General features: G+C 44.1%; 2 protein-coding genes across 3 annotated transcripts in view; both read left to right on the forward strand.

Moving 5' to 3' along the window:
* LOC121330573 (BAI1-associated protein 3-like) overlaps nucleotides 1-7,628 on the forward strand; it is a 39,555-nt gene extending 31,927 nt beyond the window's left edge. For both annotated transcript variants that reach the window (XM_041277182.1, XM_041277183.1), the window contains 13 exons: nucleotides 333-456; nucleotides 721-864; nucleotides 1,136-1,231; nucleotides 1,622-1,837; nucleotides 2,123-2,191; nucleotides 2,368-2,447; nucleotides 3,020-3,128; nucleotides 3,586-3,657; nucleotides 3,784-3,867; nucleotides 4,257-4,377; nucleotides 5,878-6,001; nucleotides 6,468-6,673; nucleotides 6,807-7,628. In XM_041277182.1, coding sequence (XP_041133116.1) covers nucleotides 333-456; nucleotides 721-864; nucleotides 1,136-1,231; nucleotides 1,622-1,837; nucleotides 2,123-2,191; nucleotides 2,368-2,447; nucleotides 3,020-3,128; nucleotides 3,586-3,657; nucleotides 3,784-3,867; nucleotides 4,257-4,377; nucleotides 5,878-6,001; nucleotides 6,468-6,673; nucleotides 6,807-6,913 — 1,552 coding nt within the window. In that variant the 3' untranslated portion in view covers nucleotides 6,914-7,628. The remainder of the gene's footprint in view (nucleotides 1-332; nucleotides 457-720; nucleotides 865-1,135; nucleotides 1,232-1,621; nucleotides 1,838-2,122; nucleotides 2,192-2,367; nucleotides 2,448-3,019; nucleotides 3,129-3,585; nucleotides 3,658-3,783; nucleotides 3,868-4,256; nucleotides 4,378-5,877; nucleotides 6,002-6,467; nucleotides 6,674-6,806) is intronic.
* A 4,876-nt stretch (nucleotides 7,629-12,504) lies between these two features.
* Nucleotides 12,505-14,470, forward strand: LOC121294107 (N-acetylglucosamine-1-phosphotransferase subunit gamma-like). Its single transcript, XM_041217676.1, has 5 exons — nucleotides 12,505-12,625; nucleotides 13,137-13,219; nucleotides 13,684-13,815; nucleotides 14,138-14,204; nucleotides 14,381-14,470. The coding sequence occupies exons 2-5, from the start codon at nucleotides 13,151-13,153 to the stop codon at nucleotides 14,431-14,433; spliced, it is 321 nt and encodes a 106-aa protein (XP_041073610.1). The 5' UTR covers nucleotides 12,505-12,625; nucleotides 13,137-13,150; the 3' UTR covers nucleotides 14,434-14,470.
* The last annotated feature ends 1,441 nt before the right edge of the window (nucleotides 14,471-15,911 follow it).

Below are 15,911 nucleotides of genomic sequence, written 5' to 3' on the forward strand. Positions count from 1 at the left end.
TATGACTGGAAACACATTGCAACTTTTTATTTAAATGATGATGATCAATGGAGAAATTAATTGGCAGAGTTGAGCGGGTGAATTTGTATAGAATAGTCAAGCTGCCTTGTTTTGTAAGATTCATCCTATCTATCCTACAGGTGAGTTCTAAGGGGTTTAGTAAGTAACAGATCTGAACAACAGTACCAGGTGTCCTACCCAAGTTAAATCAGCCCCAATTCTGAATTCTGATCACAACCAGGATGTCGTAGGGAAACTTGTAAGAGCAAGCAGAACTGGACAAGGTAAACTAGCCAGAACTGTAGTAAATTCATTCATGTTTTATTATCCAGGGACGCCAAATCGCTGGCTCTGTGTGGGTTCCACGAGTGGTTCAAAACCTCCATTCACAAGTGGCTGCAGATCGTGCACGAGAAGTCCTGCGACAAAATCAGGAAGGTGGTGGAGGTGGACAAGGTGGGTGGGATCTTTCAATCCAGACTGGGGGTCTCCCTGAGCTCCAGACCAGGGAGGCAGAGAAGGGGCTGTGTATCCCAGACCTAATCTAATCAGGCTCACTGCACTGATTACTCCCTTCACCCACGCCTGGAAACAGCAGAGCGTTCAACTTCCCTGGTGTGGAGTCAGGAGAGAGCCCAGAAAAGGGGTGAACCACAGGGGATGTCTTTATCTGTTATAACATGTTTATTCTTCTTCGTCATTGTGTGTGTTTTGGGTCAGCTGGAACACGTGGACGCCCTGTCGAAGCACAGTAGCTCTGCCGTGGACGTGACCACCTGCTTCAATCAGGTCACGGAGTTCTGGGTGCAGCTAGCCTGGCCTGACTCTGCAGGGGCCTTTGTTTTTGTAACACGACTTACAGCTGTGAGTAAAAGCGCTCCATCAGCATCTTCGTCGTCTGTCTTTATGGTACAGAGCGTTTCTCATCATGAACTGCAGCAACGTAAACTGTTTGTGAAAAGATTAGCAACATTTAGCAACATCGTGCCCAAGTCACATAACTTTGTACAGGCTGTTTTACATGATTGATTGATTAAGTTTGCAGTAATTACAACTTTTTTTTCAGTTAAATTTTTTAATGCCTGCCAGAGAATGCTTATAAAGCTCATCTTTTGTTCCCCTCCCTCAATTGCAGGACGTGTGCAGCGCGGCGGTTTGTTATTCTGAACTGATCAAACGCAAAATTGAGAAAAGCCAGCATGGTCTAGAGAACAAACACCTAACAAACCAGGTAACCTGTCGGTCATGTTCACTCATCTATGGACTAGGGAGGGAATCCACTGTGCAATGCAATACAACGACAGCACTGTGCTCATCACATTGCTTAAGGCAGGGTGATTAACCCTAGCATGGAAACCCTTAGATTTCTGCTCTTAGTAGTATCTTCATGTTCTCTTTATTTATGTATAAGAGACTCTATTGCATGTGTGCCTGTGTAATGCGTGATCAGCGACTTGACTAGAACACTTATTAAACTAGAAACTAAAATCTGATTTCCGCAGGTCTTGAGTACTATACTGTATCTTTTACCATATCTGATGAGAATCTGAATCTCGCCATCCCACCACACATTCCCAGTTTCCTCGGTTCTCATTCCTTGCTTTCACTCCGCTCCTCTCAGCTCTGCATTGCTCTGAACAATATCGAGCATGTGCGCAAGTTCCTCGGGAATCTGCCCCGCAGTATGGACTGGAAGTCCTTGGAAGCTGCCATGCAGGAGTCCTGCGGGCTGGAGGCGAAGGAGCAGGTTCAGAAAACCCTGAACGCTCAGCTGCTCAGCACTGACCTGGACCTGCAGCGCGAGGTGAAGCGCATGATAGCACACCTTACCGACAAGGTAACCACGGGCCTCTCCAACACAGGATTCTATTGCAGGCATGATCTGCAAGTGTCACGGGAACCCAAACCCACTTCAGAAAGCATGCCAGCACAGTCCTGTTAGTCCTCAGCCATGTTCGATGTTAAATCTCATAATAAGTACCCAATGCAATACCCATGCTTGCCACTGTGATTAGTGACGCTGAGTGTGGGCTGTCTGGAATAGGTTGCTAAGCTACGTTGGTTCTTCTATCTGCAGGATGTGACAATGACAGACTGCTCTCTTGTTTTACGTTGCTTACAGATGGTTTATGATTTAAAGAAATACATCCAGCACATCAGCCTGTCGCCAGACTCCATACACAACGATGATGTAAGTGGTTTTTCTTACCTTTACAATTTAGACCGATTCTGATGTACAGCTTTCTGTATGTAACTTGAGATCAAACTAAATGTAAATGTAAAAACACGTTGGACAAATGAATCAAGTGAAAACTGATAAAACTGGTGGGTGCTGTTAAATACCCAATGGCTGTCTTCTCCTTGCAGGCTGTCTCTCCGTTAATGAAGTACCTGGATGATACCTTAGTAATACTGAGCGAGTCCTTGGTGAAAGAGAATCTCGACAGGTGTGTGTGCATTTTCCTGTGTTACATCACATACAGAAGTGGGATTGTTAATTAAGAAAAACAGCCCGGCTGCACTCCTGAGACTGCACTTGGAATTCATTCCAACTGCAGTTTACAAGAACAGAGTTGGAATTGCAGTCAGATGTCAGTTTAGTATTGGTTTCATATGGTACACACCCACACAGTGGCAGCATGCCTGGGCAACAGAAGGGAACTGTGAATCATTCTTCAGAAAACATGCTCAGTTTGACACTAAAATAGAATGGCACGGTTGTCAATAAACCACACCATTCACAACACAGTTCATGCACTTCCTCTGTCTTTGACTGCATCCTCCAAAGCTAAGGAGGCATGCCTATTCCCCCTTTCAAACCTGTTTCCATTATGCCAAAAAGGCACGTTTCTGTTGGGACCTGCAGCAGAAGGAGGTTATGTATAGCACTGCAAAGCTCTGTTGCAGCTCGGAATTTGATTAAGAAAAGATTTTATACTGATTTATTTAATTACTGAAATGGGGGAACAGCATCTGTGACAATACAATAACATTTTCTCTTTTTTTTTTTTTCTTCTAGGGTGTTGCGAGGGCTGTGGACCCTGTTGCTAAAGCTCATCCTGGAAACTGTGGCTGAGAACAGAGGCGTGTCTGTCGAGTTCTATGGAAGGTTTTATTACACCGCAAAGGTCTGTAACACAACAACATGCCGTGCACAACTAGTGTTATGCAGGAAAAGAAATATGCAAATGCAGAGGATCGGTTTGGGCAGTCCTGATAACAAACTGTTCAAGCACCACTTGCTTGCAGGGTATAAACTATGCAGTACATCTTACCTGCAGTGTTCCCACTTTCATCACGACTGTACAAAACCACACAGGTTTTTAAACTTAAACTCCTAAGTCACTTCTATCCATCTGTCATAAATGTAATCTATTCAAATCTGATCTGTGCTGTGGCAATTGCGTTTTTTTATGCCATCTTTAGCTCACATTGCCTTCTGTATACAAAGAGCTTGATTTACACTTTGCATCCATGCAGAGATACAGCAGCTGAGCATTGGTCAAGCCTTGAGAGACACCATGACGAGGTCTAGATTGTATTATTCTGCTGTTTAACTAAACCAATCAAACCTTGTGTTTCCAGGCCCTGGTTGAGTTTTTCCATGCGGAAGGAGATGGTCTTGCAGTGGAGGACCTGAGGAATGAGGATTATAAGGTCTGGGGGCTGGTGGTTGCTTGCACAGAGGTTTCGGTCTAGGTGTCCTAGCATGCAAACAGATAGATTATTCACTGGGGTGATTTTATTTTCAGTTTCTTTCTGTTAAACGTTTGTGTTTTTCAGGCACTAGAGGAAGAACTGAGGCTAAACAAGTGCTCCTCCAATGAGCTGATAGAGCAGTATTACCTGGAGAAGATAGGGCAACAGGTACTGGTGCAGCCACTTCAGATTTGTCATTTAAAGGGGACTGGTTTGTGTATTAAGACTCTTAAGGCGTTTGCTATGCTAAAATGGAGCCTGGCACAACATACAGAGGGCAGTTGTCACCAGACAAGGAGACCAGTGTTCAGTTACCCCTTTTATAATAGTGTGTTTGTACACTGATGTTCATAATGAAGGACCCATACCAATGTACTGCTGAAACGATTTTGTTAGCAGTTTTGGATAAAGTTATATGAGAACAGTAGTATATTTACCAACGCTACAGTGCTGTTTATGCATCCTTTGTTGAAGTGCATCTTTTTCTCATCGATGAAACTGTTTGTCTTGGAGCGCGGAGAGAAAAAGAAACAATCTTTTGTACTCTTGCCTTCCAGAAAACTTTAAAACAAACTAAGTTTGGTAGAATAAGCGTTAAGTGTTACTACGAAGCCTCGGAACAGAAGCTCTACGTTGAAATCCTGCATGCAGCGGATCTCATTGCTTTAGACACCAACGGTAGGTCTCCACGGAGGTCATCGGCATTCTTCACACAGCTCATCCTGAATCGGGGGTTCCTCCCCATACTTCACACAGCTCATCCTGAATCAGGGGCTCCTCCCCATACTTCACACAGCTCATCCTGAATCAGGGGCTCCTCCCCATACTTCACACAGCTCATCCTGAATCAGGAGCTCCTCCCCATACTTCACACAGCTCATCCTGAATCAGGAGCTCCTCCCCATACTTCACACAGCTCATCCTGAATCAGGAGCTCCTCCCCATACTTCACACAGCTCATCTTCACTTCACAGCTCATCCTGAATCAGGGGCTCCTCCCCATACTTCACACAGCTCATCCTGAATCAGGGGCTCCTCCCCATACTTCACACAGCTCATCCTGAATCAGGAGGCTCATCCTGAATCAGGGGCTCTCCTCCCCATACTTCACACAGCTCATCCTGAATCAGGGGCTCCTCCCCATACTTCACACAGCTCATCCTGAATCAGGGGCTCCTCCCCATACTTCACACAGCTCATCCTGAATCAGGGGCTCCTCCCCATACTTCACACAGCTCATCCTGAATCAGGGGCTCCTTCACACAGCTCCCCATACTTCACACAGCTCATCCTGAATCAGGGGCTCAGGGGCCTCCTCCCCATACTTCACACAGCTCATCCTGAATCAGGGGTCCTCCCCATACTTCACACAGCTCATCCTGAATCAGGGGCCCTCCCCATACTTCACACAGCTCATCCTGAATCAGGAGGGTCCTCCCCATACTTCACACAGCTCATCCTGAATCAGGGGCTCATACTTCACACAGCTCATCCTGAATCAGGAGCTCCTCCCCATACTTCACACAGCTCATCCTGAATCAGGAGCTCCTCCCCATACTTCACACAGCTCATCCTGAATCAGGGGCTCCTCCCCATACTTCACACAGCTCATCCTGAATCAGGGGCTCCTCCCCATACTTCACACAGCTCATCCTGAATCAGGAGCTCATACTTCACACAGCTCATCCTGAATCAGGGGCTCCTCCCCATACTTCACACAGCTCATCCTGAATCAGGAGCTCCTCCCCATACTTCACACAGCTCATCCTGAATCAGGAGCTCCTCCCCATACTTCACACAGCTCATCCTGAATCAGGAGCTCCTCCCCATACTTCACACAGCTCATCCTGAATCAGGGGCTCCTCCCCATACTTCACACAGCTCATCCTGAATCAGGGGCTCCTCCCCATACTTCACACAGCTCATCCTGAATCAGGAGCTCCTCCCCATACTTCACACAGCTCATCCTGAATCAGGGGGTCCTCCCCATACTTCACACAGCTCATCCTGAATCAGGGGGTTCTCCCCATACTTCACACAGCTCATCCTGAATCAGGGGCTCCTCCCCATACTTCACACAGCTCATCCTGAATCAGGGGGTTCTCCCCATACTTCACACAGCGCATCCTGAATCAGTCCTCCACACTAATGGCCATGCTCTCCACTGGCTCTCTCTAGGTTTAAGCGACCCTTTCGTCATCGTCGAGCTGTGTCCTCACCATTCATTTCCCAAGGCGAAGAGTCAGCGCACTCAAGTGAAAAACAAAACCCTCCACCCAGTCTTCGATGAGCTTTTCCACTTGTAAGTGTTCACTTCATTGTGGGGTTCGTATTGATGGTCACAATACCTCTGGCTAGCGGTAATGCATGATCATTCATCAATTTGAAAGATCCTCCTGTTTATTTGCTACGCAACATAGGGCCATGTTTTTATTCTTTTCTTGAGTCAAAAAATTGACTATCGGAAGAAACTCCCAGTCAAAGCAACAGTGACTATTCACGTGTAATCTGAATATACCTTTGAAAAATAAAGCACAGTCCTATCTGTATGCAGTCAAGGTATCGGATTCCATTTGGGAGACAGCATTGGAAATGTCCAGCCCGTTTCACAGCAACAGCTCGCTCGTCCTCCCAATGCAATCCTGTTGCTGCTTCCTCTGTGTTCCCAATGCAGTCCCGTTGCTGGTTCCTCTGTGCTCCCAAAGCAATCCTGTTGCTGGTTCCTCTGTGCTCCCAATGCAATCCTGTTGCTGGTTCCTGTCCCATAGCCAGGTAACTCCGGAGCAGTACAAGAAGAGGTTTGCCTGCATTGTCTTCACTGTGATGGACTACGACTGGCTCTCCACCAACGACTTTGCAGGGGAGGCCATCTGCCGGCTGAGCGACTTCTGTGGGCCGGACAAGCCCAGCGTGCCTGGGGGAGTGAAGAACATCCAGCCTTTGATTCTGCACCTGGCAAGACCCAAACCCAGCGGTATGGCATCTCTCTCCGCTGTGCTTTTCAGTACAGTCTCTCCCTGTCCAGTGGTCTTCTTGTGATACCGTATGGGATTCCTGCAAAGTTCTGCTAACAGCATTGTGTTTCCTTTGTTCCTTCTCTCATGCAGATAAACCCATTCTGAAGATGCTGGAAGCAAGGACCTCAGACAGGGAAGCCCAGGAGTTTGTGAAAAAGCTGAAAGAGATTGAGAAGTCTATGGGGGATGGGGACTAGCCGAGCTGCGCTGTATGGTGTTCATGTGATAATACAAGCAAAGTGAAGAGCACATTGCATTTGCTCTCTTTCCCATGTTTACCTGGTTTATCATGGGGGCATCTGCCCTGCACCCTACTTGAACATTCTTGTTTCTGAAAAACACAGCTGAATTTACTGTATTATCATCACGAACCACCACAGAGAGAGATAGGTACGGTACTCTGAATCGTAAATAAAACTGGAAGGAACTGCGCTACGTACATGCATGAAAGGCACAGTTCTGTGTAAATAAGTTTATTTTAAAACATACATATTATATAACCTTAGAGGATTTACTTCAGTTGTTGTTTTATGTGCAGGTGTTTTGCTCTGTCTCTTATGATGTTATGATCTTCTCCCACTATATAATAAGAGTGAAACTTTGAAATGATCTTTTTGTTCTGTAATGTGGTCTTATACAGTAGTACTAAGCGCGGCCCACATTGATGTTTGATATTTTGTCTTGATGAGTCAGGATTTGTATGTTTTTGTAATTGTTGATCTGCAGGGTCGTTTTGTTTAAAATACCTTTATCTTGTGTCTTTGCCCAAGACTTCTGAGTTGTTGTTTTTTTTTTCTTCACTAAGCTGATGGTGATTAGTGCTGGAGACCCGAGCTCACCCTCTAGTGGTCGGTCTAGTTAAGATCAAGTCTCATGAGTCAGTGCACCTTAACACACACCCTACAGACCTGTACCAAACAAACCCAACATGCGTGGTGATGCTCTTATCACATGATGGATTTAACAGATTCGCTAATAACTGGCGATTAGTGTGCTAACAACTAGTGCAAAGAATGTAGGGCCAAGTATGCCCGTTTTTTCTCCTGTAATAAAAACATGCTGCAATCATTCAGGGATTGAAGCAAGACTCCCATTATATAGCTGTTCCAGTTTTTACAACTCAATTTTAGGCTTAGGTGCAATGACTAAGCTCACAGTAAAACCTGGAACAGCTCAGACTGCTATGCAAATGGGAGACTTTTTTTTTTTTTTTTTTTCATGTTTTTTAAATTATTTTTCATCATGCAAAAAAAACAATGAGGACCTAGTCTGGAACTGATCGTGATGGACTTGCCTTTAGTTTAACCCTTTCCTGCCCAGTGTCCAATATATTTGACTTTGGGGAAAATAGGCATTTAAATAGGTATGAAAAGATACCCTGGGCAGTTAAGAGTTAATGAAGGCAAACCTCTATCTGAACACCTGACTGTCACTGTTACAGACTGTTGTGCCAGAGACATGATTACTGTGTGCAGTGAGAGGGGTCGGGCCACCTAATTGTTTAATAGTGTCAAGAGCCTGCCATCGTCACAATGACAAGCACCACTGCAGTCGCACAATACAGTACAATACAACAGATCACGTTCGATCTCAGTTTAAAGCTATGACAATGATATTCCAGAAATTCAAACTTACCATCGGGGTCTATTCAGGTTCGAACATTCTCTCCCCGAGTCACCATCAAATGGATCAAATAAAAACAAAAAAAATGATGACCTGTAGACTAGATCTTTAATTATGTATTATATCATCAATACCCAATTCAATCCACTATCAGCTAGTTTATTTCCAACAGGAAAAGGCTCACAAGCTGTGTTTTAATGCTGGCTCAACACAATGAGTATAGCACTGAATCACAGAGATGGAAATAAGACTACTGCATAGCAGGTTTTACCACGAGCTAGATTAGCCCTGCTGTACAGGTAACAAGCTCAGGTGTGTCTTCTTAAACTCATAGAAAAAACAGGAATAGCTCAGGCTGCTATGCAGTGGTAGTCTTATTCCCCTCCCTGTAATCACATTGTTAAAATATTGTCCAAAGCGGATGAATGTAGAGAGGGTGTATTTTCTTTTTTTTTTTTTTTGGTTTACCTATTTCTTCCAACTCGGGTTTGGCAGCCAGGAACTACTTCTCTACTTTAAGTGCTCCTCTTCGTTGAGACAGGCAGCATACTGCTCCAGAAGGCTCTTATTAAGGTCCAGGAACACTTTCCCCCACTTAAACTTCCTCAGAACAATTACTGCAAGGTCACTCAAAACAGCATGTGTCAGCAACATACGTGAAGGGTTTAAAACCACATATTACAGGTGGCAGTAGCATGGTTCTGCAAGACATAGTATAAGCCCAGCTTGTCAGAGCCCAGAACTTCACAGAGGAATGTCCATACCAAGTTTAGACAAGTACTGTAACTATGAACAGATTTAGGGTTAGGGATCAGACATAATTTGATATTCACAAAGCTGTTTTAGACAGTTGTTACTTTCAATAATGCAAGTCTAGAAACATTTTCATCAATACCATGCTGTATGTTCTCCATCCACACACTCTTTATAATAATCATTTTAATAACTGTTCATGAATTGGCATGAATGGAAATATGACTCCCATTGCATAGCAGTTTTACCCATACCATGTTTTACTACAAGCCTGGCCGGTGTATAGGGACCAAGCTCAGGTGTGTCTTATTAAACTCCTAGTTGAACCCGGAACGGCTCCAACTGCAAAGCAAGTCTTATTTCCATCCCTGAATTGGGACCACATTTTAGGCAGCACCAGGACATCAATGGCTAACCAATAAAATCTGCACTTGGACCTATAGTTTGGTTTGATGAAAATGCAAGACGAGTCGCAGGATCAGATCAGCTTGCTGTCTACACCCTGCCACTAACCAACAACGCAGAAGGTGGCAGCAAAGGCTTCCACACAGGACCGCTTGCAGGGGCGCCCGTCGTTCACTGGATTGGCTGCCAGGAGGTAAGGGGTGGCTTCCTCTCATCTTGCTGAACAGAGTGACGTCCAGCTTGGCCCAGGAATCTGGGGAGCGATCCTAAAACACTGGACGGTCTACTCGTGGGGCTGCTTAATGGAATGTAACATTGCTGGAATAGTTTCTATTTTTAGAGGGTGTGACAATACAGTAAGTCACTGTAGGGTATCATAAACAGGATCCTGGTGGGCCCTGTGTGTGATGTGTAATTAAGATACAATGATTAGGGGTGGGGCCACGTATTCACACCCTCTATATGTTACATTTATTAATATAGAATTTATAGGTGGAATACTGGAATGCATTTGGCCATAATACAATTTTTTTTTCTAAAATAAAAGTTTTGTCCGCATTATAAAACTGCTGAGCACAAATCTTTTAATCGTGAATTCAGGCATGTGAAGGGGCTCCCGTGCGTGCCGTTTCAGGTGAGCCGTGGCAAGGCTGAGCCGCTCACCTGTCCGCAGGTGACACGTATTCGGTGCCCATAGGGCCGAGGATGAGTCCGTTAAACCTCTGGCGTCTCCCGGTGAAACTGGACAGCGAAGCACACTGCGGAAATATCAGTGTTCTGCTAAGTGGGACTAGCAATTTATTAGTAGTATTATTATTAATTGCTTGTAGTTATTGATATGATATTAAGGCAGGCTATTTGTTAGCGAAACCACCAATGCATATCTTATTTCTAGTGTAGCGAGTAAAACAGTTCCCTTTTTAAAAAAATAAATAACGAGGTATGGGCTGCAGTGCCCTCTGGCGGTTGTTAATAAAAAATAACAGCTCTAATGATAGAGAACAAGCAGTTTGGAGGCATGGAAATAAGACTCCCACCTCATAGCAGTCTGATCCATTCCTGGTTCACTACGAGTTTAATAAGACACTCACGCATCCTGCAAGGAGAACAATTCATTTAAAATTGAAATAACCTGCCGGGTGCAATTGGATTTATAAAGTAAACTGCACTGCATCTACAGCTACATAACAAGCACCCGAGTCTCGACGCATAATAATAGGAACACAAGGGTAACTTACCGCTAGCAGCAGACTATAATTTCATTTTATTTGCAACTTAACATTTCACCACGCACGTTTCAGCACAGACGCAGCCACTTCGAAGTTGTAATGTCCGTTTAACATCCCAGTGCGAAATGTAACAACGTTGAAACTTCTGACGTAAAATTATCTAAAAAAAACAAAAACTAGAATGCCGTTCGCTTATCTGGCTAGTATCTGCAATACTAATATCTGTGAAACACAATATTTATTAGTCCTTCGTCTGTTCCTGCTTACTCAAGTCATGTGTTTCCAGTACTAACACTTCCTGGTTATTACAGGGCTGATTTTTTGTTTTGTTTTTGTTTGTTTAAAATGTTTTAGAAATCGCTTATACACGTGTGTTGCACTGCTGCATGCTGCTCATTGCTAGCTTGCAAAGTAAGTATTATTTTACTGTGCATTTAAATCTAAATAAATATTCGCCCCAGTGCATACCAGTACGTATTCCGCAGACGCTTATCGATGGTAATGTCATTCAGTTATTCGTTATGTTGCAGTGCCAGCAGCTTCGGCTGGAAAGATGAAGATTGTTGAAGAACCGAATACATTTGGGTGAGATTGTGTGCAGTATTACTGTTTTTGTAGGCAGCTTTGCATATTTCCCTTCCATAGAGTCACCACGCAGCTACCATTGCCTGCACCCGTTCTTTTTTAAAGAAAAATGCAGCAGCAAACGCTACAAAACTAACTAGTAATAATGTCTACTTTTCTGTTGAGGGTTTCATGTGTGAATATCCAAAGTAATGAATGTAATGTGTAATTAATGTTGCTTTTTGATTAAACAATCCTCTGTTAGCCCAGACCAACAGGCTGCAGGCTAAGACTGCACCATCTCCTGTATCAGGTAAAGAAAGAAATGCTAGTGAAAACTATAAGCACTAATGCGTATACTATAGCAGTGGAGCAACACACTGTGAAGTACTTTTAAAGCCTTGAATATCACTCCTTTTAAAGGGCTTCTCCTTTAAGAAATAATACCTGATAATGGGTTCTGTTTGTTTGCTTCATGCAAAAACAGTTTGAACCTTTCATTTTAATCTAATAAATTCAATGGAGAAATTCACAGTCTGCCTCCTGGAACCTTACAGGCAGTGACTTGAGTCTGCTGTTTCCCCCAGGTCCTTCTCATCTCAACAGGCTGGCTGGGAAGTGTTTCGGTTTCATAGAATCCACGTAAGAGTTTGACTCGTTAAATCATTAAAGACACACAACAGCACTGGGGACGCTAGCTTGAAGACCTTTCTTTGCAGTAATACACACTGGAGCTCTAACATGCCCCTGCAGCTCAGTTTTTCTTGCCTTGTTTAAAAGCAATGGGTAATATCATATCAGATAGGGAAAAACTGACATTCATAATTCAAATTCATAATTATTTCATAATAATTCAAGTAATAACCATCGGAGCCCCCCGGGTCACTGCTGGTGTAGGGCTGAAGGGCTGTTTGTTATCCTAAACTTTCAATTAAAACATTCTCAGTCTCCTGTCCTATAACCTGGATAGTGACAAAGTGCTTCATTTTTATTTGTGTGTCCCGACTGGTACAAGTACGAGTTCTGCCCGTTCCACATGACGCAGCACGAGCAGGCGTTCAGGTGGAATGCGTACAGCTGGATACTGGGGTAAGGCTGGACTTCTGTCATCACGCGAGGGGACAGTGCTGTGACGCAGTGTACAGCCACTATAAATACCCTGGTGACAGTTATGGAATATATCAGATAAATAAATCTATTGCATGAAGTGACTGGTGACTCAATGTTTTTTCTCTCTACAGTATTTGGAATGAGTGGGAAATCGTGAATAACACCTTCATGGCCATGTGGATGAGAGGAGGAGACTCCTGCGGAACCAAGAACAGACAAACCAAGGTAAGAGAATGTTTCTGGTGCACCGACGGGACCTGAAATCTACATGGTACTGAACCCCCCAGCACAGGCTTGTGGGGGGGGGGGGGGGTGGTGCACCGACGGGACCACGGCTTGCAAATGGCTTCAGGTTCATTGAACCCATCTCACACCGATCAAGGTCTTAATTAGTCACTTAGTTAATGATACCTCTAAAACGAAGCCTCCAGCTGCCCCGGGGCAGTTTGCAGCAGTCCAGGTTTTTAAACTTTCTATACAATACATTCTGGTAATTGTAGTCCAAGTACCTGAAAGCATTGTGATGGGAATTACAATGCCACTACCTCTGCAATATCTTCCTAGGAACGTAAAGGCTAAACGCTAGACCTGAAGAGAGGGCTACATTCACAAATGTCTGGTATTAATTTAGCACTGTGCTTGCAACTTCCTCATTTGTTTTGCTAACATCAGGAAACTCTCACTTGGGTGGAAGCAGCATTGTTTTTTTAGTATGTGACGATGCGTTTGCTTGCAGTGTATCCCGTCCTGATGGAAACTCTGCAGGGAGAATGGGATGAGGCTGAACAGGCTCTCCATGATGAGCTCATCACAGAGCAGGTGAGACAGGGCGGGGTTCAGTAGCAGCGCACCTGGAGGAGCTCGGCAATGTGAACCTGAGCAACAACGGAGGGTCTGTCGGGAGTTTATTTAGACAGCGAGTGAATCCAGACACAGAGGCTCAAATAAGTCAACCCCTTTCAGAGCATCCTGACAGCAGATCAGTTTATCAGTCCCAGCACTTCACATGGCCATTGCATACATATCACAGACTTTTTACACTCTAGAATGTCATGGATAAGTGCTGTCTCAACTAAATCCTAAACACCCTTAAATTCAAACAAGGTGCACAGACACAATTATGCTAGCACAGCGACAAAGCAAATGGCAATCAATATTTTTTATATCGTAACAGGTCCTATTAAATGTCTTGCACTGCCATTGTGATGGGATCCACAGAACATAGTATGGGGCTTCTGAAAAAGTGAGGTTTTTGTTTTGTGTGTCGTTGTCTTCTTTTCCAGGTCTACAACAAAACGTTGAAAAAAATCTTCCAAGAAGCCAGCTACTTCAGAGACACAAAGGAAAAGGAGATAAAGGAGGACAGTAAATCCTCTGCAAGGTCCCAGTTTGATACGTTAGAAAGCTGCAAAGAGGTATGGGATTAAACCATGTTGCAAATGCTGCTCGATAATGCAGAGAGCTTTACAGGATAGAGTAGCATTTCAGAAGCTCACAGCCCAGTGAAACATGCTGGATTGCTTACACTCTAAGGAAGTCACTGCTTCCTGCTCTTTGGAGCTTTGTTTACTGGCATTGCCATGTGCTTACAAACAGCACCTACCCTCACACACTGTATCATATGGGTTGCTGAAAGAAAACGCCACTGGAAATACTGATGCCTGGTTACACCACCTGTTTGAAACAATTCAGGAGGCACAAACATTTCGATAGTTTCTTAAATTATTTTCCCTGCAGGAATACCAGAAACTGTCTGAAGAGGTCCGGAGACTGAGAGTGCTGCTACCTCAACATTGTATTTTGGGTACGTTTGCTTCTTGAAATAGGATTGATGGATACAATGTTAATTCAGTTTTACATTCTGTAAGTTATAACCCTGCCTTGTGCTGTTGGCACAGACGGAAGCGCAGTAGTAGATCAATAATCTCTCTCTCGTTTAAAAGTGTTTAATGACTGTTAACTTACATTTTTCACGTGTAGTAAGCATGGATCAAGACAACAGCCAGACTGCCACGACCCCCCTTCAGCAGTGACTGTGAAAGAGAAGGAGCATCTCAGGTTGGGGGACAGGACTGCGCAGCGATGGGCTGAACTCACAAAGGGACCAAACTATTCACTAGGACAACACCCCAGACCGTGTAATCCTTACCAGTCTCGTTCTGGGTGTGTCACAGGCGCTTCCCTGCCTGCCACATCACGGGCTAGAATCGGACTGATGACCCGGAGGCAAGAAGCGGCACGTCCTGCTGTCCCTACGAATTTAAAAGCATCAACAGTGAAGGCGGCCCCCTGAGGGAATATTGCTCTTCTGTTTAAGGCTGTAAATAGCGTTTATTTTGGTTGCATTGGCTCCTAAGTGGGAAAGGTTTTCCAAAACATACAAACGTTTGACTGGATTATAAGGAGCATTTATTTTAGTAAGCCTGAAGGGGCCACCTCTCTGAAGAAAGGCTTCAAGGTGCTGTGAGGGTCAGAGGGCTTTCCCTTTGCAATCCATCTATCCAGTGTGAGACTTTAAAAAGGTTGTATTACCACTGCGAAACAAATTCAGCCACATCATATCTTGTACATTTTCTACAGGAGTGCGTTAATAAAATTGTGTAGGGAAATTGCTGCTTAATTATATTGTGCTGGTAAATAAAATTACAGAAAGTGATCGCTGTGAGGTTTTTTTTGCTGTGTTGTCAAGTGTCGGCTGTCAGCAACAAATTCATAATCCCAACAAATATAACATCCAATTTATGACAGATTTTGTTGCAGATACACTTAATTTCCTTAAACATCAAAACAGTATTCTTGAGTTTTATATCTGTACATACCTAACCATAGTGGAACAGCTGACACAGAGACAGACACCCCACACCAAGCCAAGCCAAAATAAGAAAACTTGGTTTATTAGAAGGGTTGCCAAGAAAGGAAATCTGCTTCATTGCGAGAGGAATTCCAATGAGAGAGGAAGCTGACACTGCGAGAGTTGGATATGGCAGCCTGGCCATGCTAATCTTACCCAGCACTGGTGACGACAGCAGCTGGATTAGTAACACGGTCACGTCCAGTCTAGGGACTGTTCTGCAGAGGCTGCAGAAATAGCAGATTGTACCAGGGGCTCAGGTCGCACATGGTAGAGAGGCTTTTTGTAGTAACCAGTAAAAAAATGCTAGCGTCATACATAAATCCAGCTAACGCTGTGAGTCAAGCAGGCTGTTCAAGATAACTGGGAGGAGTCGAGTAAGAACACTGTTAATACAGCAGTGCGACTTCACTAGCTTTTGAATACCAGCTGGTCTCATTCTTCATTCTTTAAACTTCCAGCTCTAAGAATAGAAGTCATGTTCCAGGTCTTTGTTTTAACCAGTCTTTTATACCTACTGGAACCCTATGATACAAATTTAATCCTTAGTTCCTGGGAGGTATTTAATCTCAATTATACCACCCCCACCCCCACCCCTGCTATAAAGCACATGTTGGTTAGGCTTTCACTATCAAAACCATTTCAACTTGCTGGCTGCAC

The sequence above is a fragment of the Polyodon spathula genome, chromosome 18 (assembly GCF_017654505.1).
Source record: "Polyodon spathula isolate WHYD16114869_AA chromosome 18, ASM1765450v1, whole genome shotgun sequence".
Classification (NCBI taxonomy): Eukaryota; Metazoa; Chordata; class Actinopteri; order Acipenseriformes; family Polyodontidae; genus Polyodon; species Polyodon spathula.

What these genes read in the sequence shown, in the direction of transcription:
- LOC121294107 (XM_041217676.1), top strand. Translation starts at nt 13,151, where the DNA reads ATGGAAACTCTGCAGGGAGAATGGGATGAGGCTGAACAGGCTCTCCAT. An exon ending in ATGAGCTCATCACAGAGCAG is followed by an intron (nt 13,220 to 13,683) that starts GTGAGACAGGGC and finishes CTTCTTTTCCAG; the next exon opens with GTCTACAACAAAACGTTGAA. An exon ending in ACCTCAACATTGTATTTTGG is followed by an intron (nt 14,205 to 14,380) that starts GTACGTTTGCTT and finishes TTTCACGTGTAG; the next exon opens with TAAGCATGGATCAAGACAAC.